This window comes from Sorex fumeus, unplaced genomic scaffold (assembly GCF_029834395.1).
Source record: "Sorex fumeus unplaced genomic scaffold, SorFum_2.1 ptg000122l, whole genome shotgun sequence".
NCBI lineage: Eukaryota > Metazoa > Chordata > Mammalia > Eulipotyphla > Soricidae > Sorex > Sorex fumeus.
The window spans coordinates 19,821,656-19,847,754 of record NW_026606179.1 but is presented as its reverse complement, the minus strand read 5'-3'; the positions used below and the strand labels follow the sequence as shown (position 1 = coordinate 19,847,754).

Sequence of the window (26,099 nt, the reverse complement as noted above, 5' to 3'; positions counted from 1 at the left end):
TCTTGGCCTTCCTCAGGGAACCACGTGGCTTTGGGAATCAAACCCAGGGCCTCACACTCAAGAAAAGAAATGCTTTGCCACTGAGCCACAGCCCGGATCTTACCAATGCATCTAATTACCCTAGTTGGCTATCCCTTACTCTATGCAGGCTGCCGTCAATCCTCCTCTGAGACTAGGCTCACTCCCAGGAAGGCCTCCTAAGTCTCCAAACGGGGATCAGGAGCCTCCTCTTGGCTCTCCTCTTTTTAGGCCTGATTAGTGCATATACATCAGAGTTTATTCCGGTTAGGCCTTTGTCTCCATCTCGGGATCAGAGGAGACTGGGACTTCGTTCCAACCCATCCATCACCATCTCCAGGAAGCCCTCCCTCCGGGGCGGGATGCTCTCGGGGCTGAAAGTTGGGGGGGGTGGGGGGTGGGGTGTGTGTGGGGGGGAACAGCCGGGAAGTCCCCATCATGGTCTTCCACCACCCATCCTGTTCACCCAGCCTGTGCCTGCTTAGTCATGCTTCCTCGGGGCTCTTTCTGTCTGTTGCCGCAGGCCACGTCTGGCTTCCCAGCAAGGCACACTCCACAAAGGTCGAATTAAGTGGGGAATAAATCCTCAAAGGTAGAAAGGAGGCGGCGAGAGGACGGGCACGCCACAGGCTTTGCGGACCGGCGCCCTCACTTTGCACCCGCGGCTCAGCCCCAGGGCGCCCGGACGGCGGAGGGGGGAGGGGCCCCGGCCCCGGGCGGTGCCAGCGTAAGCCCCGCCCCTCGGCCCGCGGCCCGGGCCGGCCCAGGTGCGCGGAGGGCGGGGGCCGGGCGCGCAGGTGTCCGCTCTGCGCCTGCGCCCCGCCCCGCAGGTGCGCCCCGCCCCCTCCCGGGCCAGCCACCTCCGGGAGCGGCTTCCCGGCGGCCGCCATTGGCTCGAGCGCCCACCGAGCGTCGAGAGGGCCCGTGGGCTGCGCCGCGCCGCCTCGCGGGCTTCGGAAGCGGCGTCGGCCTCCCCTCCCACCCCCGCCCCGACGGTGCCGCGGAGCGCGGCCTTCCCGAAGCTTCGGCGCGGGCGCCCGCACCTGCGCGCGCGGCCGGCCCCCGCCCGAGTGCGCGTGCGCCGAGAGGGTCTTCCCGCACCTGCTCGCGAGACCCCAACGGCCGCGGGCCGGCAGCGGGCATGGCGCAGCTCGGGGCGCACGGCCGGGCCCTCCTCGCCCTGCTGGCATCGCTGCTGCTCTTCGGAGCGGTGGAGGCCGACGGAGAACGTGGCATCTACGGTGAGGGCCCGGGCGGACGGCCGAGGGGTCCGCTGCGGGGGTCTCGGGCGGCGGAGGCGGGGCGAGGGGGCCCGAGCCCCGAGCCCGAGGCGTTGGCCGGGGAGGACGTTGGAGACGCCTTCGCGGGTCGGGGGGCGTGGTGGTGCCAGCCGTTGGGAGACAGGGCCTTGATTAGTGGGGGGTGGGGCGGGGGAACCTATGTGATGGGGGCTGGGCGGGGGGAGCTGGGCCTGCAGGTGTCCGGGCGGTGACGGAGGAGGAGGAGGCTGGGGCGCAGGCCCCCCGAGGAGGGGGCGGTCAGTGGCCCGGCCCGGTGTCGGGGGAGGGGTGAGCGGCGGCCGCCAGTTGGGTTTGCCAAGGAGAGCCCAAGGAGGCAGGCCTGGATGGCAGCTTCAGCCGCAGAGAGGAAGTCCCCGCCCCCAGTCTTTGGCTGCTGGACAAACGCCACAACAGTATTTGTTTGGGGGCCACACCCGTTGGTGCCTGGGAGGAATCGCGCGACGCCGAAGATGGAGCCTGGGCCTCCTGCCTCCAAAGCAGACCCCCGAGCCCTTTTGAGTTTTTGTTCAGGCTCCCCCGAAAATGTTGATGGCCGGTCGCCACCCTCAGGAGTTTTGTCTAGGTGACAGCCTAAAGGAAGGAGAAGAGAAGGGCCAGAGGGGCAGGGGTGGCACCTTACGGGAAAATTGACTTGACCTCGCAGTCTTTGGCTTGGCTTTTCCAGGTAGAGAAGGGTACGCCCAGATGTAACCTCCACATCTAAGGAGATTTGACCTGGCAGGTTTTTTGCGGGGGGGAGGGGGGCAGTGGCATGAGGCCGCATCCAGCTGTATTCAAGGCTTATTCATGACTTGGTGCTCAGAGAACACTCCTGGCAGTGCTCCTGGGAGCATATGCAGTGTTGGGGGCGGGAGTGAGGGAGGGTGTCAAACCCAGGTTGACTATCTGGCCCAAGAGGTCTTTCGGACCAGGTGTTACTAGGACCTTCACTGCTTCAGCCACACTTTCTTGAAAGAAGAATTTCTGGGTGAAGCCAAACGTTTGGAGCCTCTCAGGCGACGGCAGGGATGTTGCCAGCGCTGGTGGTGACTGATGCAGACGAGCCAGGTTCCTGCACCCACGGAGCTTCTGTTCTAGTGGGAGACACCAAAAGGGGGAAAAAAAATTTTGGAGGAGAAGCACTGAGCACAGCGTGAAAGTACTAGGAAGTAAATGAGCAGTGCTGAGCACTGAGCACAGCGTGAAAGTACTAGGAAGTAAATGAGCAGTGCTGAGAATACCAACAGGGCACACCTGAACTCTGATGCTGAGATTGAGGGGCCAAACCCAGGGCTCAGGATCCGGCCGTAGTGGAGTGCCAGGGTCTTTGTGGTGGGGGAGCTTTGGAAGAGCGGGCAGGGCTGGGGCAGGACTGAGGGAGCTCAGAGAAGAAGGCTGGGGCCAGGTGTTGGACTGAGAGGCCATCGGATTAGGGGAAGAGAGCAAACAGGATGTATGTTCCGGTGACTGAGACCTGATTTCCCTGTTCCCCCGGAAGAGGGAAAAAGAAGGTAAAGGGCTGCACAGGGCCCCCCAGCTGGAGACCAGAAAGCAGGCGTCAATTCCTTCTTGCAGGATCAACTGGAATTTGTTGGCATTCTTGATTTTTTTTTTTAAGGGAAGCAATTAGGAGGCCATACATCATTTTCCCAGGCCTGGGACTTGCCAGACCGAGTCTAGGGCTGACCTCTGCTCTCCTGCGCTTCTTGCTCTGTTTCTTCGTCCTTGAGACCAGCTGGTGTGGCATGGGAGTTAGGGCTGCTCAGGAGCAGTGGGTGGCCCAGGTCTGGCTGCAGAGGCCCTTGGTCTCCATTCCCAGTGGCTGCCGCGCTGACTAGACCTGGTGACCTTTCAGAAGTACTCCTGGGTGAACTAATGCCCTCATTATCTGAAGCTCTGTTTGCTTGAAAGCTCTCAACAGCTTAATTTCAGGCAGGAGGGAATTTGGATTTTTTCCCCCCCTTTTCCTGTCTCTCCTGATTGATTTTTCTTAGGCAGCAGGGTTTTTGGCTGATGAAATGTTTCTCCAGCCATGTGCAAGGCCACAAGGAAGGGTGCAGAGGGTCTGTGTCAGGGCACGATTATAAAGGTTTGGAATAGATCTGTATGAATACATGAGGCGGCCAGGGGATGGTGGAGAGGAGGTCTGGCCTGTGGGTTGTTTATTGGAGTTGAGGTTTTGCAGAGTGTCAAGTAGAAAAGCTGTGCTGGACAGTGAGTGAACTGAGGAACTGAGGTTCTGAGGAGGCTGCAGGTACGAGGCGAGGTCTAGGCTGGGGGGAAGAGAATATCCGGTGCCCTGCACCCACCCCCACCCCGGTAGACCTAGAGGTCTGGCTGGGATGGTTGAAAATCATCAGCCTTGGTATGGAAATTGTAAGGAGGCAGTGGAGGTCGAAGGGCTAGAGAGCTAAAATCATGAAGAAATGAGGAGAGGAGTAGTGACCTGGATCAGCTAAGGAGGCACAAGGTAGGGAGCCCTAGGGGATTTGAGAGAATATTCTAGAAATAGCACTGGGACCCAGACTTACCCACTTGGAAGGGGGTAAGAACGACAGGGAGACTTGGAGTGTACAGTGTGGAGGGAGCGTGGCTTTATAGTGGCTGACCCAGGTCTGATCCCTCGCACCCCAGATAGTCTTCCAAGCATCACCAGGAATGATCCCTGATTTCAGAGCCAGGAGCCTGAGCACTTCTGGATGTGGCCTCAAAACAAAAAGAGTGAGGAGGACAGGGTACTGTAGACAAGGAAGGAGAGTTTTGAGAAGAAAATGAGGAAAGCAGAGATTTTTTTCTGCTGGGTCAAGAGTGTGAGGCTTAGGAGTGGAGAAGAGATAGAGACAAACCTGATACTGTTTTGCTGAGTCCGTGAGGGAAGTCACGGAGTCTCTAGACGGAGTGGGGCTCAGAGGGGTACTGCGCACTTGGGCGCCTGGTGAGCCGCAGCACTGACCTGCAGAGGAAGGTGGCTGTTCAGCCCTCAGGTCTAGTCGCGGTGGAGGGCCCTGAAGGCCTCGGGCTGGCTTTCTGGCACTGGACAGTTTCTGGGACTGGGAGTTTTTTGTTTGTTTGTTTCTTGGTTCTTTCTGAAGGATTTGAAGATCTAGTGTCCCAGAGCCCCTTCCCTGCTACCCCCGGGCTGGTGCTGAGTTCTCCTTCAGACCAGATGGAGACCACCTCCCCTCCTTTTGGGCTTTGTCTCTCTGCTTGCAGTTGTGACTTAAATATTTAAAAACACTGGTGATGTGGCTCGGTGGCAGAGCTTTGTCAGCATGGGACCCAGGGTTGAACCATGTCACTGCAAAAAGAAAAAAAGACACAAAGTAATAGGTTCCCTTTAATGAGAGGAGGTAACTAAAATCTAGCTTCTTGGGTTTTTTGCTTTTGTTTTGGGGCCACACCTGTCAGTGCTCAGGGTTTACTCTTGACTGCACTCAGGAATCAGTCCTGGCCAGCCTGGGGGGACCATATGGGATTCTGGTGATCAAACCCGGGTCAGCCCTGTGCAAAGCAAGTGCCCTCCGCACCGCACCGTACTGTACTGTCCCTCCGGCCTCAAAGCTCAGCTCTTTGGAATTCAACAGCAGGGGGTGGGTCGTTGTTACTAGGGGAGGAAAGCCCCTTTTGTCTCTTCTTCAGGTAATAAGTCCTGGTATATGAAAGCCCCCCCTCCCCTCCATAATGTTTATCAATACAAGAGCAGGTAATAATATGATTTCTCTTCAAATTAGAACTTTGAAAATTCCTTTGGGGAGAGTCAGTCAGGTGTAGCTCCTGCTGCCGGGAACTTCCTGCCTTGCCTTGGGCAGTGCTGTTAATAGTTACCTGGCTCATGTTTCTTGTTGTCCGTGGCCAGGAATTTCCACTGGGGACGAGTGTGGCAGCCTCTGTGTAACAGTGTCCACCTCACTTTCAAGCCAGCTCCAGATTCCCTTAGTACCTTATGCCCTCCCCAGTTTGGACGGAAGGTGAAACTTGAGGAAATCAGCAGAGCTTACCTTTCTCTTTTCTGAAGGTTGTTTGTTTTGGCCACACCCTCTGGTGTTCAGGGCTTACTCCCAGATCTGCTCAGGGATGGTTCCTGGTGGACTTGAGGGACCATGGAATGCTGGGGATCCAACCTGAGTCTGCTGTATGCAGGCAGGCTCCCTACCCGCTGGCCTGTTGCTCTGGCCCCTCCTTTCTCTCCTCTCCCCCAAGGGGATCCGTAAACTTGGTGGTAAAAGGGCTGATGACAGGTCAGAGCTGAGGTATAGAGGGGCGGGGGCCTGTGACGGCCAGGGCCCTGCCTTTGTGTTCCTGTTCGCAAACAGAAGAGGCATTTGTCTGCTCGCGGCCAGTTTGGTTCCGGGACAATTTGTAACACTTGGTCAACACATATGTTGAGGCCCTTCCAGGGGACAGGCAGCGTTTTAGGGCCTGTGAATCGACTCCTTCCCCCAGTCCACACCAGTGACATTGTATTCTTATATTTGATTTGGGGGCCACACCCAGTGTAGTTCAGGGGGGAGGAGGGTTAGGGTGGGCCACAGGCAAGGCAAGTGCCCTAGCCTGGTCTTGTCTCTTCTGACCAGTTACCTTGTAATCAAGAAAGATTTTTATAAATGAAGGAGCATGGAACCTGCGGTGATGGATACTATGAAAATAAGTGGGTACAGCTTGGTGTTGTGAGTCTTTCGCGGAGGGCGAGTAAGCCTGGGGGAGGGAGAGTGATTGCTGTTCTCCGCCTTGGTCAGTCAGGTGAGCTCAGCCTGTGACAGAATACACAGAACACACGTCTCTGCTTTCACCCTTCTCCTATTACCCAGCCCTGACTGAGTCTGTGACATTCCTGCAGTGCCTCGAAGATCTGCCTGTGTGTCTCGAGGTCTGCCTGTCCTGAGACAGATGTGGGAATGCAGCTGGTGGGTGAGGCAGCCTGAGATGAGGGAGAGAGGGAGGAAGGGAGGGAGAGGGAGAGTGAAGGGAAGGGGAAGGAAGGGAACCTTCAAGGGATCACAGTGAAATGACGCCATGAATCCCAGAAGGCCCCACATGACGGATGTGACGATGTGGCAATGGCAAATGAGCCATTCGGGTGCGGCTTATAAGTGGCTGTCTTTGTCATGATTCTGGTCACATGTCATTTTTTTCTGATAAGAGCTGTTAGGAAAGTTCCTGGGAAGGAATGCTGGGACCAGGATTCTGAGGCCCAGAAACTTGGGGGTTTGTTACTTTCTCTGTTTGTTTTGGTATTTGGGGGTTGGGTCGTTCTGGCTACATGATCCACACACACACACACACACACACACACTCTCTCTCTCTCTCTCTCTCTCTCTCTCTCTCTCACTCACTCACACACACACACTCTACTATGATGATGACCGTGTAGGGCACAGGATCAATCCCAGAGCCTCCTGCCTACCAGCAAACATGGGTCCCCGTATGTAAGTTTGTCCATGGTTACCTCAGATTCTATTGTTTGTTCTAGGCTGTTTTCTTCGGCAAGTTAGGGGGGAAAATTAGACATAAGAATACTTTGTTATTAGCTTCATAAAATATATAGCCGGGGATGTGGCTCAGTGGGGGATCTGGTCCTTCGGTTCGGGGATATGGCTCAGTTGGGGTGTGCGCCTCGGGGGTGCAGCCTGGCACAGTATGTCTGTGGGGGGACAGATGAGGAAAAAGCATGTTCCAAAAGGCTGCCATCCCACAGAGGAGGGTCACTTCCTGAGTTCCTGAAAATAATCCAAGAGCACTTGCGAGCCCCAGCTCCAGGAACGATGTCTGAAGTACCCGTTTCCTTTCATCTTCGTCAGATGGGCTGCCGTGAAGCTACCTAGGGTTTAGAATCTAGAGTCCTGTTGGATGACGGAAAGAAACAGTGCCAAGGTTTGCATTGTCAGGACTATATATATAGTATAAGCTTTATATCTAAATATTTTGTGTCTAAAATGTCAATATTTTATCTCCTAAATACCAAGGATTTATAGGTCTTTAGAGGAGAGGAGGGGCTGTGCTCAGCTGTGTCCATGGCAGGCTCCGGACCATATGGGATTGAACCTGCCAGCAAGAGCCGTGTGTCATTGCTTCAATGCCAGATCTTTGATTTTTTTTTTTTTTTTTGGTGAGGGGGGACACACCTGAGTGTTCTTAGGGCTTCCTTTACTCCTGGCTCTGAATTCAGGGATTACTCCTGGTGGGGCTCGGGAGACCAAAGGGATTGAACCCAGCTTGACTGCATGCAAGGCAAGTGCTCTGCCTTTATTTTTCCAGCCCCATTGTCAAATTTTTAAAAATTGATTTTACTTATTTCAATGTTTTTGTTTTCTGGCCACATCTAGCTGTACCCCATAGACCAGTGGTGGCCCAAGATGGGCCCTGCACTTAATCTGGTCACCTGTCAACGGAGGGTTCCCTGGCCCCTTCCTTTGATTAAGTAGTTTTGTTAGAAGGGCTCACAAAATCCAGGGCAATGTGCTTACTGTTTTATTATTATAAACCTGAAAGCTAAGGGATAAAGCACATTTACTGCGTTAAAAAATTAAAATTGATAATAAATACAACTGTTACTATAAATATGTTATCTATACGTTTTATTTATATTAAATATCATATAAAATATATAAATATTATAAAGTATGTTCTCTCCTACCTCAGGGACAGAGAAGGGGCTTGTTTCTTTGTCTGCACCTGAGCAAGGGAAAGTCAGGTCTGTACTGGCTGGACAGAGGAAGATGAGATAAAAGAATTGGTGTTCACAGCACCTCTGGGTGATGTCAGACAATTATTTGCTTATTCTTTTTTTTTTTTTTTTGGCTTTTAGGCCACACCCAGCAGTGCTCAAGGGGTTACTCCTTGCTCTGCACTTACGAAGAGCAGGAAGAGTACTCCTGGCAGTGCTCAAGGGAACATACAGGATGCTGGGGATTGATCTTGAAGGATCCCAGGTTGGCCTCTTGCAAGGTGAACACCCTGCCTATCATTTGTACTTATCACTCCAGCCCACTTAGTGGTTTTTTTGTTTTGTTTTGTTTTGTTTTGGCTCTTTGGGTCACACCCGGCAATGCACAGGGGTTCCTCCTGGCTCTGCGCTCAGGAATTACCCCTGGCGGTGCTCGGGGGACCATATGGGGTGCTGGGAACCGAACCCGGGTTGGCCGCGTGCAAGGCAAACGCCCTACCCGCTGTGCTATTGCTCCAGCCCCTAGTGTTTTCTTAAAACAATGGCTTTTTGTTCTAGCTCCAAGTCTTCAGACCCGTTCAGGTAGATGAGTAATTTCTCTAGAATGGCTTCAGAGATGCCAGTTTCTCATCATGAAAGATACAGATGAATAGCCAGAGGTACTTGGATGAGCCCCCAACATCTGGAGGGGTCCTCAACACAGCTTACATCCTTACTAATTCTGGCGTGAGGCACTCCCCAGGCATGTTGGTTGTGCTGCTTGATTAAGATGTTAATTTGTGTTACTGTTTTTAAATTATTTATTATTTTTGGCCACACCTGGCCGCACTCAGGAGGAGGCTGGCTCCTGCTTCCTGGGGGGCTGGTTGACAGGAGTGGGTGTGTGCGCCGCCGTATGCCGTGCAGGTGCTGGACCCTGATGAGGTCTGAGGTATGTATACAAGGTGAGGGTCGGGGGAAACGTGCCCAGCTCCAGCCTGGGGAGCTTTTTAGCTTTCTTAGGTGTCCTTTGGGCAGGGATTTTAGGTCAGGTACCCCACTCATAACCTTGGGAATAGGAGGAACCTGGCAGAGTTGGGGAGCTCAGGTCCAGAGCATTGGGATAGAGGAGAGTGGAGGGTGCTGAGGGTATAGGACATTGGGGCCACACCTGGAGGTGCTCAGGAGCTGCTCCCAGTTGCTGAGGTGTGTTGCCCAGGATTGAACCCGGGCCTCCTGTGTGCAATACACTCTCTACCCTCTTTTTGTATTGGTTTTGTTTTCTTTGGGGGCCTCACCTGGCAGTGCTTAAGGCTTACTCCTGCCTCTGTTATTAGAGATCATTCCAGGCGGGGCTTAGGGGACCATATGGGGTGCCAGGAATCGAACCTAGAACCCAGGTCAACTGCATGCAAGGCATACGCCTTTCCTGCTGTACGATCTCTCTGGCCTGTGCTCTGGCCTCTTAAGCTGTCTTTCAGGCTGGACATGTTTATCAACCCTGTCTCCCACCCTCTGTTCCCTGGCAGATGGGGGAGGGGGCAGCACTTGAATCCTGCAGGGGTGTCTCTGATGACCCTGGCCTAAAGCTAGGAACTGCCCTCCCCTAGCCTTCAGTCATCTCATTAGCATAGAAAAAAGCCCTTGTACCAAACTCCAGACAGGTTTCTAAGGTCCTAGGAATCCAGATCCGAATCAGAAAGTATAAGCCTTTGGGACTGTCACCAGGCAGTGGGTGGTTCAGAGACCAGATACTCTGTCACAGACAAGGGTGGCCTTGAGCAGAGTTCCACCCTAAGTGTCTTTAGTCAGCCTCGATATTCCATGCCCCTGAAATCTGCGTGGTGGTTTTACTAAGTCGGGTCTACATCAGTATGAGGTTGGTTAATTTAAAGGATGGGGGTGGGGTTGGGGTTAGAGGATAGAACTCATCCATGTGTGAGATCCAGGGTTTGATCCTAGGTACAAACCAAAACTTACATAAGAGTATGGGGTTTGGGGCAGGAGGTGTAGTATGGTGGGGAAGGCATTTGCAGTGCAGCATCGGACCCCTGTTCAATCCCCTCATTCCCCATCACCCCATATGGTCTCCTGAGCCTGCCAGGTGTGACCCTGAAGCAAAGGAGAGTGGGGCTTGGGGCCAGAGCGAGAGCACAAAGGGTTGAGCACATACTTTGGGGGTGGGGGCGGCACTCAGTTCTGTTCCCTGACAGGCACGGTTCTCGGAGCACTCCTTGCAGAATCGTTGGTTCAGGTTTGGGCCATGGAGATAGTGCAGGGGACCAGTGCATGTGCTTTGTCTTCGGAGGCCTGGATTTGCTCCTCGTCATCACGTGTTCTGAGCTTCACTGAAGTGCCCCCACTAGCACACACACACACACACACAAACACACACACGCATGCTCGCACACACACAAATGTTGGGTTTACCCATTTTCTAGCTTCAGGAAAGTGTTTTTGGCTCTGTTGCACATACTCTGTTCCCACTGGGGGAATTTAGGAACCCTGCAGGGGTCACACAGTTGTCAGGGTGCCAGAATCCTGCTGTCTGTGTCCCTCCACAGCTCCTGCAGGCTCGCCTCCAGTATGCCCTGGACACATTTGCCAAGTGACCATTGTTTGTGTCTCTGCGCTGAACATTTCCTTAATCTCTTGTGTGGTTTACAAGCCCTGAGAATTAGGGTGTGATTATAATATTTCACCTTGTGTAAAGTTCCGCTTTTTGGCTGTCTCTGGCTCTAGCTCAGGTGGCGGTTACCAACAGAGCTTTTCACACAGAAAGACCTCCCAGGCCAGCTTTCAACTGTTTTCCCTGTAGATCTCAGGAGAACTTTTGTTTTGAGGCCCCAAGACAAACCTGGTGGTGCTGGGGGACCACTCAGTGGTGTGGCTTGGACCCAGGGCTCGTGCATACAGAGCACGCACCCCTGCCCATTGAGCCAGCTCCCGGCCCCTCCCAGGGTGACTGTCCAACCGTTGGAGCAGGGAAAAGGACTCAAAGCTCTAAAGTGTATGCCTGGCATGCACCGATGCCCCGAGTTTGATCCCCAGAACTGTGTAGCCCTTGAGCACCACTGGAACTATGTTGGATGACCCTCAGCATTTCCAGGGCTCCCCGGTACCACTGAGGAGGCTCCTCCATGCCTCCCCTAACTGCAAGGAGGAAAATATGGCTTCCCTGGTGAGGAGGAGAGGAAGCTGAGAAAGTGTGAAGGTGGCTTTCTTGGCCAGGCTGACCCTTAGGATTTCCCCAGATGTGGGGCACTCAGCTGCATACTTTGTGATGGACACCTGCCCCTCAGGGGAGAAAGCCTCCTCAGTCACTCTGCCAAAAAAAAAAAAAAAAAAAAGGACTGTCCTTTCGTTCTGAAAGCTCCTGTCTGGACAGAGGCAATGGTTGCCAGTGACACTGCTTAGTATTGCTAAAGGTACTAGGGAATTTGGAACACTCAACTTTATTTCATGTGTAATTTAATTTTTTTGGGGGGAGGGGGCGTGCTAGAAACCAAACCTAGGACCTCATACATACCAGACAAATACTCTACCAGTGACCTATACCCGCAGATTAGTTTTAAAATTAACAAAAACGTGTGTGTGTGTGTGTGTGTGTGTGTTAGGGGATGGGGCCATACCTGTGCTCAGGGCTCTGGGATGACTCCTGGCTTGTAAATTAATTGGAAATTTTAAGGAAACAGAAGGGCTATAGTCCACTTCCAGGTAAGACCACTGCTTAGTCCTTAGTAATAAAGTCATTCATGGACAAAATTAGAATGTTCAGCTGTAGATAAAAAAGGAGAATCAGTTGTGAAAGCCTCTCCCTCATCTAATTCCTTTCCTTAAAAGTGGATTCATAGTTGTGTCTAAATTAAAAGTTGAGAAAGGATATCACAGTAAGTAAAATATTCTTTTGTTTTTTATTTAATCTTTGACATTTTCCTTTTATCTTTCGTTTTGTTTTGTTTTTGTTTTTGAGTCCTGCTCAGGAGAACTCAGGGTTACTCTGCACTCAAGGATCTCTCCTGGCTGGTACTGGGTGCCAGGGTTCAAATCTGAGTTAGCTGCATGCAAGACAAGTGCCCTGCCCACTGTACATCTCTCTACTCTCAATACTGTACCCCTCTATTCCCCTCCATATACACACTAAGTTAAGGGGGTGGGGTGAAAGGATTTGTTTGAGGAAGCACCAAAAAGGGGTGCAGGCAGGGTCCATGAGAGGGAACTTTCTGGACTCTGAGGCCTGTGGAGAGGCTGGACTGGCCTGACCTGCTGCCATTGGACATGGCCCCAGATGGAAACCAGCTCCCCTCGTTCTGCCTCTCTCTTCCTTGGCAGCCTCTTGGAAACCTGCCTGTACACTTGCCAAAAGCTGAGGGGCCCAGCTCTCCTTAGCAATCATAGTCCAGCCTTTGCCACGCACCCACCCCGACTCCTGGGCTCCCCAGAGCAGCCTCCTTATCTGCTGTACTATCTTGCTGGCCAGCCCTGTCTTGGACCTCTACCCACCTCCTTCCCTCTGTCTTCCTCTTTTTCCCCTCTCCCTTTCTCTCCTTCCCTCCCTCCCTCTCTCTCTTTCCCCCCCTCCCATTTTCCCTTTCCTTCCTCTCCCCTTGGTTTTTTTGGGTCACACCTGGCAGTGCTTAGGTTACTCCTGGCTCGACACTCAGGAATTACTCCTGGTGGTGCTTGGGGAACCATATGGGATGCCGGGGATTGAACCCAGGTCGGCTGCGTGTAAAGAAAATGCCCCACCTGCTATACTATCGCTCTGCGTGTCTTGGACATTTTTCTATCCTGACTAAACATTGTGGACCTTTGGGGGTGGCGGGGTTGAGGACCATACCCCACAGTGCTCAGGAGGGATCGTTTTTGGTGGCGCTCAGGGTACCATGTGATGCTGGGCATAGCGGCAGGGTGGGCTGTGCAAGGCCAATGCCTTAACCCCTGAGTCATTGATGAGGCTGTTTGACCGCAGGAGCAAGCTGTCTGGGGGCCAGAGTCCAGCTGGGGTAGGTCTGACCGCCAAGTCTTTTGTGGATGGTGTATAAGTTGCCCTTATATTTAAAACTTGAATTAAATGACTTACTTTCTCTTTGATACTAAGGGCTGAAATATAGTCTCTATGGTTTGTGTCAGTATGACTATGGAGTGTCTGAAGATTATGGGAGACCTTTGCCCTTTGGCCATTATCCTTAGAATTCCCAGTGCCTTCAGTGAAGCACAGAGCTGGTTCCAGCAGTGAAGGCGTGCTGCAGCATTTTTGGCAAAGGAGAGACGTGAGGAATGTGGGGTCAGCGCTGTTACAAGAAACATGAACCAGGAGTTTGAGAGCTTCTGACCACACATGCAAGACTGGCGGAGTTCTGGGATGATGACTTGGAAAATGTGAACAGGATGTTTTATAAACACTCTGGAAGGAGGAAGGGGTTCAGAGCTGGGGATGGGATGCAGGCGGCTTCCACGACATTTAAAAAAAAAATTCAGAGGGACTGTCCAGTTGCCTGTGGGCTGTTGAGCTAAGGGGAGTGTTTTTACTTTTTTCTTTTCCTTGGTTTTGGGATCTTAACCCTACCAGTGCTCAGGAACTATTCCTGTGAGGTGCTTTGGGGTTGCTTGGCAGGCAGCGTGATGTTGAGGTCGATTCCTGCATGCCTTATATGTGTACCTGCTCTTTGAGCCAACTCCCAGCCCTCATCTTTCTTTTTTTGGGGGGGGGGTTGGGTCACAGCCAGTGATGCTCAGGGCTTATGCCTGGCTCTGTGTTCGGGGATCATTCCTGACAGGGCTGGGAGATCATCTGGAGTGCTGCGGTTGAACCTGGGTTGGCCGGTGCAAGGCACACACTGTACCCACAGTACTATCTCTCTAGCCCCTAAATTTCTAAATGTTTGACTGTTCTGATAAAGACAAGTAATTTTCCGTTGTTTTCTATGCTTGCACTATTCACAATGGACCTTCTCAGAAGGTGCTCAGAGAAGCACCTGGGCAGGCCAGTCACGTAATAATCAGGGCTTTCCAGCTAAGTGCAAAGGGAGTCTAGAAGGCTGCACTCAAGGGAGGAAAATGTCCAGGACTAAGATTCTCCAAAAGGTATTTTGGGACCGGAGAGATAGTACAAGGTTCAAGGCACTCACCTTGAACGCAGCAGACCTGAACTCAATACCACAGGAGTGACACCTGAGTGCAAGCTAGAAGTAAGCCCCTGCACATTGCCAAGTGTGTTTTTCTCTCTCCTGTTAGTATTGTTGGCTGTTGTTTTGAATGTACCTGGCAGGGCTCAGAGGGACCTTGTGTGGTATCACGGATGGAACCCTGGTCAACCATGGGTAAGGAAGTGCTTTGCTCACTGGACTGTTGCACACGTGCGTACACACACAAACACACACACACACACATTAGAAGTTCATAAAGCTGAGAAGTAGCTACTTTACTTTTAACTTTTATTTTCTCTCCTTTGCAGTATGTTTGAACTATGTCACTAAAGTAAATTTGCCTTTCAGAGTAGTCATGTCTGCAATTGTATGTTTTGTAAGAGTAGATACCACCAGCTTAATTCTGTGCAGTTGAATTAGGTAGCAGTGCTTGCGAGCCTTCTGTGGTATCCTGTCGGAAGCATCATTCCTGCTGAGGGCACAGAAGGTGAGGTCGTCTGGGCCAGGGGCTGTTGTCTCGCTTACGGTTCTGGTAACTTCAGAGCCAGTGTGCCCTGTCTGTGCCCTCTTTCCTATGACACAAACTGGTCAGTTTGGCAGTTCTATAGTAGAATCATGTTCAAAATGTCTTACCAAGTTTTCTTTTTAGTCTTTGCAGTGATGAAAAAGGTGTAGTGTTTTTGCTGGGGACCACATGCTTGGTTGGGGGCACTGGAGATCACACAGATCATGGAGGGTGGTAGGGGGGCTCAGGATTGACCTCAAGGCCCATGCCTACACGCACGGCAGGTACCACCACCGAGCTGTTGCATCTGCCATCTGATGTAGCATCCCTGAGGCTTTGCCTGTAGGATGTTGCTCTTTTTTGCTTTTTTGTTTTTTGTTTTGGGGCCACACGAGTGATGTCCAGGGGTTACTTCTGACTTTGCACTCAGGAATCACTCCTGGTGGTCCTTGGGGGACCCTATGAGATGCCAGGGATTGAACCCAAGTAGATTGCCTGCAAGGAGAGTTCCTCTGTGCTATCACTTCGGCCCCACATGTTGCTTTCTTTTCTTTCTTCTTTTTCCTTTTTTTTTTTTTTGGTGGGGGGTCCACAGCTAGATGCTCAGGTGTTGCTCCTGGCAGTACTTGGGAACCATATGGGATACTGGGGATCAAACCTGGGCTGGCCGCACGCAAGGCAAATTCCCTACCTGCTCTACTATTGGCTCCTTGGATGTTGCTGTTTCTAATTAGGGGAGGAATTCCACTTGTTCTGGAGTGTCAACCAAGTTTGACTCTCTTTAGCTTTTTCTCCCCCCCCCCCCCCCGCGTTTTGAAGCCATTGATTATATTTCCTTTGTACTAGTAATTATGAGCATAGATAGGGCTCCAAACATTGTTCTGTCTCTTCTAAAACCAATACATCCTTTTACATCTCTGAAAATTTAATTTAATGTAATTTAATACTGAATTACTAAGGAATCGTTTCCTGAAAAGTTCTTGAGTTTGTCCCCCTTGGGTTGGCCAGTTTGGGGTGTGGTGCTGTCCCTGGTCCCTGTCATTTCACACGACTTTATGGGGCCTGGCCTTGCTGAATGTGATAAAGACTGTAATAAAAATCTGAGGAATGTTTGGACTTTCTGGCAATTTTTGTTTTCTGTTTTTCCCACTGATTATTAGAGGCTTTTTCTTCCTGTCCATCTCAGGGTCATTTGTTAGTGCCTGGACTCTAATCTAACCAGCCTGAATTCACGGCCTTGTGCTGCTGCATGCTTTTCGGAACCACCATAAGCCTTGGTCTCCTTGCTTAGAAAACTGGGCTGTTCCCATGAGACTGACAGTTTGACTGTGGGCTTTAGAAATAAATACTCTGAGAGACAAGAGCCATAGCACAGGCCATCAGGTATTATCCCTCCACCACATGTGGTCCCCTAAGCCTCGCCAGGAGTGAGCCCTGACTACAGAACCAGGAGTGAATCTGGAGCTATGCTGGGTGTGACCCCTGCAACAAAAAGAGGAAAAAAGTACACCTGTGTGTTTTGAATTTTTGTACAGTGTTTTCATAGTTATCTCTGGGTTTTATTTAAAAACAAAAAACTAGGGGCTGGAGTGATAGCACAGAGCATAGGGCATTTGCCTTGCACGTGGCCGACCCGCGTTCAATTCTCAGCATCCCATGTGGCCCCCCGACCACCGCCAGAAGTAATTCCTGAATGCATGAGCCAGGAGTAACACCATGCATTCCTGGGTGTGACCCAAAAGGGGGGGGGAGCCCCTATATTTTGGGGTTTTTTTGTGTGTGGGGGGTCATACTCAGCAGTACTCAGGGATTACTTCTGGCTCTGTGCTCAGGGATCACTTGTGGTGTGGCTTGGGACAATATGGGGCACAGGGATCAAACTGGGATTAGCAGCATACAACAAGGCAAACACTCTACTCATTTTACTATGGCTCTGGTCTCTGTATTTAAATTTAATTGGAATAAAAGTAAAAGCTCTGAGCCGATAACTGGCTGAAGCGAGGTCCAACTAAGGATACCTGATCTGGTCCCTTACTGTTTCGAGACAGAGTTCTTTATTCCTAGATGCTCCTTGGGGAATGGAGAGGCCATTTTATCACACAGATTCTAACTAAATTGCTTGTAAGCATTTATGTTATAAATGTTTTATTCTTAAAGCTTGAGAAGTGAACACATAACAAACAGTTGCTTTGCTTGTGTGTTTCAAGGAAGATGATTTAGCAGGAAACACAAGTTGTTTTTTTTTTTTTTTAATGTAGGAGTACTGCTGTTTATTCAGCTACTGATTAGCTGATTGAACTGGGCATGAACTCCATAAGTCTCATAATTTTTTATCTCCAATCCAAATGACTTTCTCTTCCTACCAACGCATTTTTTCTTCCACTGTTCCCCAAAACACGAAGCCAGGAATATTTTACCCAAAAAAGCTTTTTCAGGGGCTGGAGCAATAGTACAGTGGGTAGGGCGTTTGCCTTGCACACGGCCGACCCAGGTTCAATCCCTGGCATCCCATATGGTCCCCCAGGCACTGCCAGGAGTAATTCCTCAGTGCAGAGCCAGGAGTAACCCCTGAGCATCACTGGGTATGACCCAAAAAAGAAAGAAAAAATAGCTTTTTCAGTCAGAGAGCTAGCATAAGGGGTAAGTGGTGCTCTCTCGCTTTGCACATAGCCAGCCCCAGTTTAACCCCCGGTACCACCTACAATCTCCTGAGTACCACCAGATGTGGCCCAACACCCCCACAAAAGGTTGTATTTTAAATTTTACTTTTGGGGGGGCCACATTCAGCAGTGCTCAGGGGTTACTTCTGGCTCTGCATATTCAGAGGTTACCTCTGGCTGTTCTAGTGACTGTATGGGATGCTACAGATGGAACCTAGGTTAGCCACATGCAAGGCAAACGCCCTACCCATTGTACTATAGGCCACCCAACAAAAGTCTTTGAAAAGGGAATCAGAACAGAATAGCACAGTGGGTAGGGTGCTTGCCTTGTGCAGATTCAGTTCCATGAACACAAAGCTAGGAGTCAGCCCTGAGCACTGCTGGGTGTAGCCCCCCAAAAAAGTAAGTACAAAAGCAAGTGACTTGTTTTCTTTTTTAGTACTGGGGGCCTCCCAGGTGGTGTTCAAGGGCCTTGGAGGTCACTCACGGTGATTGGCAGCCTGGTCTTTTGGTGCCAAATTCTGTTTGTTTTTTTTTTCCTTTTTGGGTCACACCCGGCGATGCTCAGGGGTTACTCCTGGCTCTGCACTCAGGAATTACCCCTGGCAGTGCTCAGGGGACCATATGGGATGCTGGGAATCGAACCCGGGTCAGCCGCGTGCAAGGCAAACGCCCTACCCGCTGTGCTATCTCTCCAGCCCCCTGGTGCCAAATTCTAAGTATGGCCGCTGCTCTAGTCCTGCTATGAAGAAGGGTGATACTCACCGTCTAGTGCTCCAAACCCACCCCATCCCAATTTCTGTGGGACCACGCAGTGCCATGTGTTACACCACTTGAGTTTTCTTCTCAGCTCTGGAGATTAGCGTTTCTCCTCTAATTTTTTTTTCCACTGCTGGGGATTCAACCTGGGGCCTCAGACATGCAAACAAAATATCGCTGAGCCACATCCCAGCCCCTTCTTATTAGGGAATTTCAAATGTACACAGAGTAGGGAAATAGTTTTAATGATTTCCACTGATGGATCATCATTCTGCTTCAGCGGGCATGCTGGTTTCAGCTCAATTGTTAGTTTCTTTGTGTGGTGGTGTGGGGAATCACGGCATCACCATGTGAGGCATGCCATGCACCACCCATTTGAAGCCCTGGCTGCTCGTCCAAGTTTGAATGGACATTTCTGGTTTGGTTTGGGGGACATACCAGCAGTACTTGGGACTCCTTCTGGGTCTGCACTTGGGAGTCGCTCCAGCAGTGCTGGGAGTTGGCCCTCCAGCCTCCCGCATGCAGAGGGAGCCTCCAGCCAGTTGCGCATCTCTCTTGCCCCAGTAAGAGACATTTCTGGGCTAGAGCAATAGCACAGCAAGGGCGGTGGCTTTGCCCACATGGACCTGGGTTTGATCCTGCTCAGGGGTGACCCCTAGCCCTGTGCCCAGGAGCCTTTCCTGGTGGTGCTCATGAGCCTTGGCCCAAGTTTCAGGGGCCCTCTGCCAAGCCTGGGCTCGTCTTCATGGCTCACTGTGCTCTGCTTTGCGTTTCAGACTCTTGCCTGGTGTCGAAGGTTGTGGGCAGGTGCCGGGCGTCTTTTCCTCGCTGGTGGTACAATGTCACCGAGCGCGCCTGCCAGCCCTTTGTCTACGGTGGCTGTGGCCGCAACGGCAATAACTATGTGACCAAGGAGGATTGTGTGAAGAGCTGTGGCGGAGTCACAGGTAAGGCGGTGCTGCTTGGGGCCACGTGACCCTTCTGAGACCATGCATGCATCCGGAGGTAACTGTCTTGTGCTCCTTGTTGCCTCATTGCAGCCGAATCTGGGAGTTCCAGAAGCAGAAGCCACATGAGGATGGTTTTGCACTTCTGCCCCTTCACAGGAAGGGAGCAAAGCCACGGGCTGGAGTCAGGAGGGCAGCTCTGCATCTTCACCCCAACTTCCCGTCTCCCACTTGCGAGTATAGGTTCCACACCATAGCCCCCTCAGGAGGAAGCGGCCCTCCTTTCTGGAGGAGAGTTCCCCAAGTCCACTTGAGACTGGCTGCCCTCTTGCTCTGGTCCCTGGGGTGTATTTTCAGCGCTGGGACAGATGACTGAGGAACTCCCTGACCCAATGGATTAGGGACCAGCTAACCAGAGTCGAACTCTTGGAACCAGAGTGATGCTGACCCCAAGCACCTCCACATGGTCATCCTGAGGTCCCACAGGGTACGAGGCCCATTGAGCACTGCGGGCAGTGAGACGGGGGGGCCTTTATCAGCAAGTCCTGAGGACAAGTTCTCATGCACATCTTCCTAAGGAGATGCGACTCCTTGAAGCCCTTCCGGCTGCGTGGCCCAGATGTGAAGGTTCTGTTGGGTATGTGGGCATCCTCCAGGCTCACTGCACCCCCCCCCCCCCCCCCCCCAGCCCGTGAGCAAGCTCCGGCTTGCTGTCTTTGTCCCCTTCCCTACCTGTAATCCTCCCACATTGAGCTATGGGGACAGGAATCAGATGGGTGTGACGAGGACCTGTGTCACCAGTGGGGACAACCCAGTCCTGGCAGCACTGGCAGTAAATGAGTGCCTGGATCAGTGGTCCCTTCAGAGGCTTGAGGCACTGCTGGTGGTTCTGGGTAAGGGAACAGCTGTGTTTATCTTAGGGCCTTGAGCATGCAAGGCTTCAGCCCCTGATGTGCCTGGGTCCAGCGGGCCTTAGCAAGGGTCAGGAGGGTTGAGGGAGCTGGGCAGGGTTGACTGATAGGTGAGCGCCTTGCCCTTTTTTAGTGGAGGGGAGGCAGCTGACAGCAGACCAGGTGGTGTCTGTGGTGTCTGCTTTTATTCTGTTTCCCCTTTGTGAGCCATGGTGTGGTGTGGTGTGTGGTGTGGTGGAAGAAATTAGAGGAAATACCATTTGTTGTCTGTCCTCGGAGTTGGCAGCTGTGTCCTGGTTGCTCCTGGTCTGGGGAGGAGAGAAGGTATCAGGGTGCACATGGCCTAGAGTCTGGCCAGCTCCTGCCTGTCTCGGGGGCATCTTTCTGTGAGTCTGGGGGAAGTAAGACAGTCTGAGCAGCTGGCACTGTCTCTTTTTTAAAAAAAAAAAATTTTTTATTTTCATAAGGTTGCTCACATTAATTGATACATTCAATATTTCAACACCAATCCCACCACCATTATTTCGAATTTTCGCACCACCGTTCAAGCCTGCCTGCCCCGGGGCAGATGCTAAATAATTTATTTTCTGTTGCTTATTATGAATATCAAGTGACCTCGTGCTTCTGGAATTCTAAAATTGTAAATGGTTGGGGTCCAGAGACCTCTCTGTAGGGAGCTAATCCATTTTGAGATTCATTTGGGAGTCTCTGGATCGCTGAGATGGCGCCGAGAGGCACATCATTGGTGTGACAGCCACGACCCCAAGCAGGAGGCGAGACAGGAAGGGACGGACCATCTCCACTGCAGCCATGTGGCCTGGAGGCTTATTCCTTGAACTCGCATACCTGGGTTTTGCTTTTGGAAGCTTGTGGTCATCGGGGTTTCATTTGGAGCGGGCAGAGCTGGTACACCGCTCCATCTGAGGGCACCGTCTCTCCCGGGCAGGCATGCTCCTTGGGAGCCCGTGGGGACCACAAGTGCAGGCCCAGGGCCCCCTTCACCTCCTGACGAGTATGCGGGCAGGTACCCAGGAGGTTGCCAAGGACAGGCAGAACGTGGGGAGCTGGTTTGCGTCTGGGGCTGTGTCCAATGGCAGCAGATTAGACCAATCCAGCCTCTCCACAGGCCTCAGGGTCCAGCAAGTATGTGTTCCATCCCCCCCAACTCTACCTGCACCCCATTTTTTGTGCTTCCTGAAACCACCTTAACTTGGTGTGTCTATGGGCATATTATAGGAGCTGGAGAGATTATACAGAGATTACACAGCTGACCTGATTTTGATCACTGTACCACATACGGTTCCCCTGGAGCACAGTCAGGAGTGGCTCCCCTGGGGTGCCACAACCCCAAATTTGGGGGACCAGAAATAGTACAGGAATTGAAAGATTTTTGCCTTGCATGCAACTGATGCGTTGGATCTCTGGCATAGCATACAGTGTCCTGAATGCTACCAACAGTGATACCTGACCACTTCCAGGTGTGACCCAACCCAAATGACCATTTTATCCATTCTCCCTCTCCTCCCCCTTGATTGTTCCGTTGGTTTGGGGCATACCTAGAGGTGCTGGGGATCAAACCAGGGAGTTGTGTACAAGGCAACTGCCTTTCCTGCTGTACTCTCCAACTCCATTTTAACCATTTTTTAGTGCACTGTTAGTGGCAGTAAGTACACTTTTGGCCTGGGGTGAGGCTCAGTGGTAGAGCATGTACCTCACATGCGAGGTCCCGGGTTCAGTTTGCACTACCCTCCCCCCGCTTAAAAAGAAAAAGACTGTAGTACATTTACACTCTGGTGTATCTCCTTGACTTTAAAGTGTACTAGAGGGGGTCAGAGGGACAGAGAACAAGTACAGCGAGCAGAGTGCTTATCTTGCGTGCAACTGACCTGGGTTGGAATCCCGGCACCCTACATGTACCTCCAGTACCCTAGAGTCCTTCCAGGAAAGAGCCCTGAGCACAGATCCAGGAGTAAGCCACATGTGGTACATGTGGCAAAAACTGATTTAAAGAAAAAATCCAGAGCTATAATACAGCAGGTAGAGCACTTACTTCCTATGCAGCCAACCTGGGTTCAATTCCCAGCACCTCATATGGTCTCCCTGAGCATTGCTGGGTATGGCCCTAAAAGACCCCAGAGAGGTGACATGTGTGGTGCATGTCCAAAGCCCCCAGATTGCCATGGGTGTGACCTGGAGGCCCCTGAGCTCTCCAGGGTTTGAGTATCTCGCCATCAGCCCTTGTTTAAAATGGGGCTGGGGAGAGAACACTGCAGGGAGGCACCCACTTACCTCCACCTCCAGCTCAGTCTCCTGACCAGCACCACATACAGTCCCCAAGCACTGCCAGGTGTGGTCCCAAAATAAGAAAAATAGAATGTACTGAGTCGGTTCTAGCATTGAGCAGGTGCCTGGACCCTGGAAGCCGTTCATTCTCTTTTCTGCGGCACTTCTCTGGCTTTTGTTGGCCTTGCAGTGGGAGTCACTGGGCTCCTGGCTTCCCAGTTGCTGTCTCAGCAGGTGGGTGTGCAACGCCCTGATGGTGCAGGCACGCTTCCTTATTGCGCTTTTGTCCCCTGCAGAGAAGACCCTGGATGGTGGCGCTGCCAGCAATAATGGAACTGATTCCTCTGTCCTAAGTGGTAGGTCCTTAGACCCAGGATGAGTGAGGACATCCAATGGGTGCAGTGCAAGGACGTCACTTGGGAGTTACAACTCCCTGAGGGCCGTACCTACCGGTTCTGTTGACTCACCCTTGCAAATGGGGGTTTTCCTGCCCGAGCTATGTGTCCTTTGCTGGCCCCAGGATCCCACGGGCTTCCCAGCTGGGGACACTGTGGCAACTTCTGCCTGCTGGGCTGTCTCTTCTGTTCCTGCCGCCACAATCTGACCAGCCTGTTTCCTCTGCTTTGTCCCTGGTGGTGGTTCTTGCTACCTGGTACCAACTCCCTGCCCTCCACCACCTCACCCTACAGGCCTTGATCCTGCGCTTTGTTCCAGCTTGCTTTGTGGTGCTCTCAGCAGCTGCACCATTCCTCCTCCTCATCTAAGGACTGTGCATCTGGAGCCTGGGCCGAGTGGTTAAATGTACCAGCAAGCACAGCCCGGCTAACCCAAGGTCACTCTGGCTCACCTGGCAAGACCCCACCCCACCGAGGACAGTCTGGGCTCTGGTCCTTTGTCTGACAGTCCCTCATTCTGTGGTTGGCTGGCTAAGACTGCCAGCACGAGCTTGGCTGGCTCAGAAGTTCCAAGCCTATGTGTGATTTCCTCCTGCCTGGCCCTGCAGGGTGACTGGTTTCCATCTTGGTCCTCCTGGAGAGTAAGTTGCCTCCTGACTGCCTTTCCAAGCACCTCTGGGGGTCCTGGGCTGAGCTGCGGTGGTGATTGACCGTCTAGCTCTCCTTCTCTGTACACCCACAGCCATGGGGCAGAGGTGACTGAGCAGTGTTCCCTCATGCGCATGTCCCCCATTGGACCCTTACAGCATCCCTTACTTGACTGACTTTCTTTGTCTTTCAGCATCCATGAGGCAGGAAACAGAAGAAAATCCCATCGATTTCAACTATGAGGGTAAGAAGTTCCCCCTTTCCAGATAGGTGTTTGTTCATTGTGGAAAGTGGGGCTATATGTGACAGTGGCCATTCAGGGGCTTGAGGAGGGGGCCAGTGCCCCAGCCAGTGTGCCTTGGGTTCCCTAAGGATGAAGAGGGTCACCTGGGACTCCATAAGAGATGCCAAGAGCAGAGCTGGCCTTGGACCTTCCAGAATGGCACCGTCTCCCCAAGAGGGAGCAGAGGGTGGGTGGCTCACCAGGGTCCAGAGCAGGGAAGCGGCTCTTGGCTGACCCTTAGGAACATTCTAGCTCCTTCCCTGTCTCTGGGCATTGCTGACTGGCGCTCATTGGGCTGTCTTGCTCCTAGAATACTGCGTCCCCAAGGCTGTCACTGGGCTGTGCCGCGCGGCTTTCACACGCTGGTACTATAACACCGAGACAAAATCCTGTGACGTCTTCATCTATGGAGGTTGCCAGGGCAACAAGAATAACTATCTCTCCAAGGAGGAATGCATGCACTACTGCTCCGGTGAGGCGGGTGACAGCTGCCGTTTGGACCCTACTTCTTTTTGGTTCCCTAGTGGAGTAGGCCCTGGCTGTTGGGCAGATGCGTCTTTTGTCCCTCTTGGGGTGTCAAGGCCTCACAGCCTCAGAACAGTGCTCCAGAGAGATGGTACAGGAGGGGAGGTGGGGCACTTGTCTTCCACTCATGTGTAGTGGCTCCAGTCCTGGTTTGGATCCCCTGGCACCACATATGGGTTCCCTGAGCAGTGCCGGGGGACATTCATGATCACAGCCAGGAGTAGCCCTGACTCTCCATGTGTGACCCCAAAACAAAAACAGCCTGGAGAGATAGTATAGTGGGCAGAGAGCTTACATTGCACACAGCTAACCTGGCTTTAATCCCAAGCACCCCATGTGTGGTTCCCCGAGCCCCAGAGCACAGAGCCAGGGTCAGCCCTGAGCACAGCTAGCTGTGAGTCCCCCACTCCCCCCAAACAAAAAAAAAAGCCTCAGAACGGCTGCGTGGAGCCCCTGGAAAGAGCTTCCCCAAAGCCAGGGCTGAAAGGATCGTTGGGGTCAGCTCCAGGGTGCAGGGGCCTCTGCTAAGGCTGTGTTTTCTCCTGCAGGCAAACAGCTGAGCCTCTCGCTGCCCCGTGACGCCAAATGTGAGTGGCCTGCACCCTCCTCCCTACCTGCTGGCCTAGGCTCGGCATAGTGTGCGTGTGTGCTTGAGCGTACGTGTGTGTGTGTGTGCGCGCGCGCACTTGTGTGCCTGCCTGCGTGTCCCTGTGTGCGTGCACACTTTGTGCCTGTGTGTGCGCTTGTGTGTGTTTGCATGTGTGTATGCGTGTGTGCATCACAGCCTCCTGTGTTCTGAGGCACTTGGACCTCTGGGAGGGTCTGTTCTGCCCCCAAGGGACTGGGCAGCTGGACCAAGTGGTGACTGGTCTCTCCCAGTGGGAGAATATGTGGCTGCAGCCCTGCGTCACGTTCCAGACTTGGGGGGACTGTGCTGCCCTGGGTGCAAGGTGTCCGGAAGAAGTTGGAGGGCCCTGCTCCTGTCCATAAGCAGTTGTGTTATTGGGAGGCTGGCAGTGCCAAGCCTGACGTCAGTGAGGGCCTGTTGGCTCCCAGGACCTGCCCCACTGGTTTGGTCTCTTTGGCCTTGTTTTCCTCTTGGAAGCCAAGCCCTGCATTCTCTGCTCCATACTGGAAGGCAGCAGAGCTGGGATCAGGCTGCCAGCTGGGGGTGGAGGGCAGGAGGGGTCACAAATGTTGCTGACCATTCGGGGCATGAGGTACACGGGATCCCCTTCCATCTCTGCCGCTGAGTCTGACCCCTTCCCTGGTGGCGGCCATGCCCGCAGCTGCCCCGCCTCTCTCAGGCTGGTTGGGGTTTGTGGAGACCAGAACCCCCAAATTTATGCTTGCGTCCCCACCAGAGGCGCACAGGGACTCCGTTGCTGGCTGCCCCTGAGAAGTGGCAGAGAGGGGGACCCTGCCTGAGCCCCAGGCGTCCCCTTCACCCGCAGTCTCACGTCTTTGCCTCTTCCACAGTGGTGGTCCTGGCCGGGATCTTCTTCTTGATCCTGGTACTCATGCTGGGCTGCTCCGTGATCTGCCTGATGAAGGTGGCGCGGAGCAACCACGAGCACCATCTGCAAACCATCTGGAGCTCCATGGACGACAAGGAGCACCTGGTGAAGAACACATACGTCCTGTGACTGCCCTGTGGCCCAGCGCCCCTGCCCCAGCCCTGCCATGAGCCAAGGAGGGAGGGCCCACTGTGCGCTTTAAATAGAGTGATTGTGCCCGGAGCTCCTGAGGGCTTAAGTCTGTGTTCTCTGGAAGGGATCGGGCTGCTGCCCGGGGTTCGGCACGAGGAGCCCAGATAATGGCGCGGGCACCCAGCCAGGCCAGAGGCGCCACCCAGTCCTCTCTGTGCTCACGTGTGTTTCCTTCGCTTGTTGAATCCTAGTGCCTCCTTTACTGTCACAGTGCTGATGCTTCACTAGTTCCCTTTGTTTGATACTTGGGTTTTGGTTTTTGTTTTTTCAGTAAGCAGAACAAAAGGTGTTTTTGTTTTTTGGGTTTTTTTTTTTTTAGATTCTCAAAGAAAAAGAGTGAAATGTACACGTTTAATAAAAAAGGGCCTTCCCTTTTAAAATGGT

At 52.6% G+C, this 26,099-nt stretch overlaps 3 protein-coding genes across 5 annotated transcripts in view; 1 reads left to right on the top strand and 2 right to left on the bottom strand.

The window, feature by feature from the left end:
- DPF1 (double PHD fingers 1) overlaps nt 1-24,907 on the bottom strand; it is a 60,696-nt gene extending 35,789 nt beyond the window's left edge. The window contains exon 1 of the mRNA XM_056136807.1: nt 24,902-24,907. The gene's annotated coding sequence lies outside the window, so the exon portion shown is untranslated. The remainder of the gene's footprint in view (nt 1-24,901) is intronic.
- Nucleotides 1-26,099, bottom strand: part of YIF1B (Yip1 interacting factor homolog B, membrane trafficking protein) — a 78,761-nt gene that overhangs the window by 35,789 nt on the left and 16,873 nt on the right. The gene's annotated exons all lie outside the window — the stretch shown is intronic.
- On the top strand, nt 850-26,099 carry SPINT2 (serine peptidase inhibitor, Kunitz type 2). Of its 2 annotated transcripts, XM_056136812.1 has the most exons (7): nt 850-1,259; nt 18,791-18,961; nt 22,452-22,511; nt 23,392-23,442; nt 23,792-23,953; nt 24,555-24,593; nt 25,486-26,099. In XM_056136812.1, the coding sequence occupies exons 1-7, from the start codon at nt 1,160-1,162 to the stop codon at nt 25,650-25,652; spliced, it is 750 nt and encodes a 249-aa protein (XP_055992787.1). In that variant the 5' UTR covers nt 850-1,159; the 3' UTR covers nt 25,653-26,099. The 2 variants fall into 2 exon arrangements, with proteins under 2 accessions (XP_055992787.1, XP_055992786.1); XM_056136811.1 differs by lacking the exon at nt 22,452-22,511 and having other exon boundaries at nt 1,017-1,259.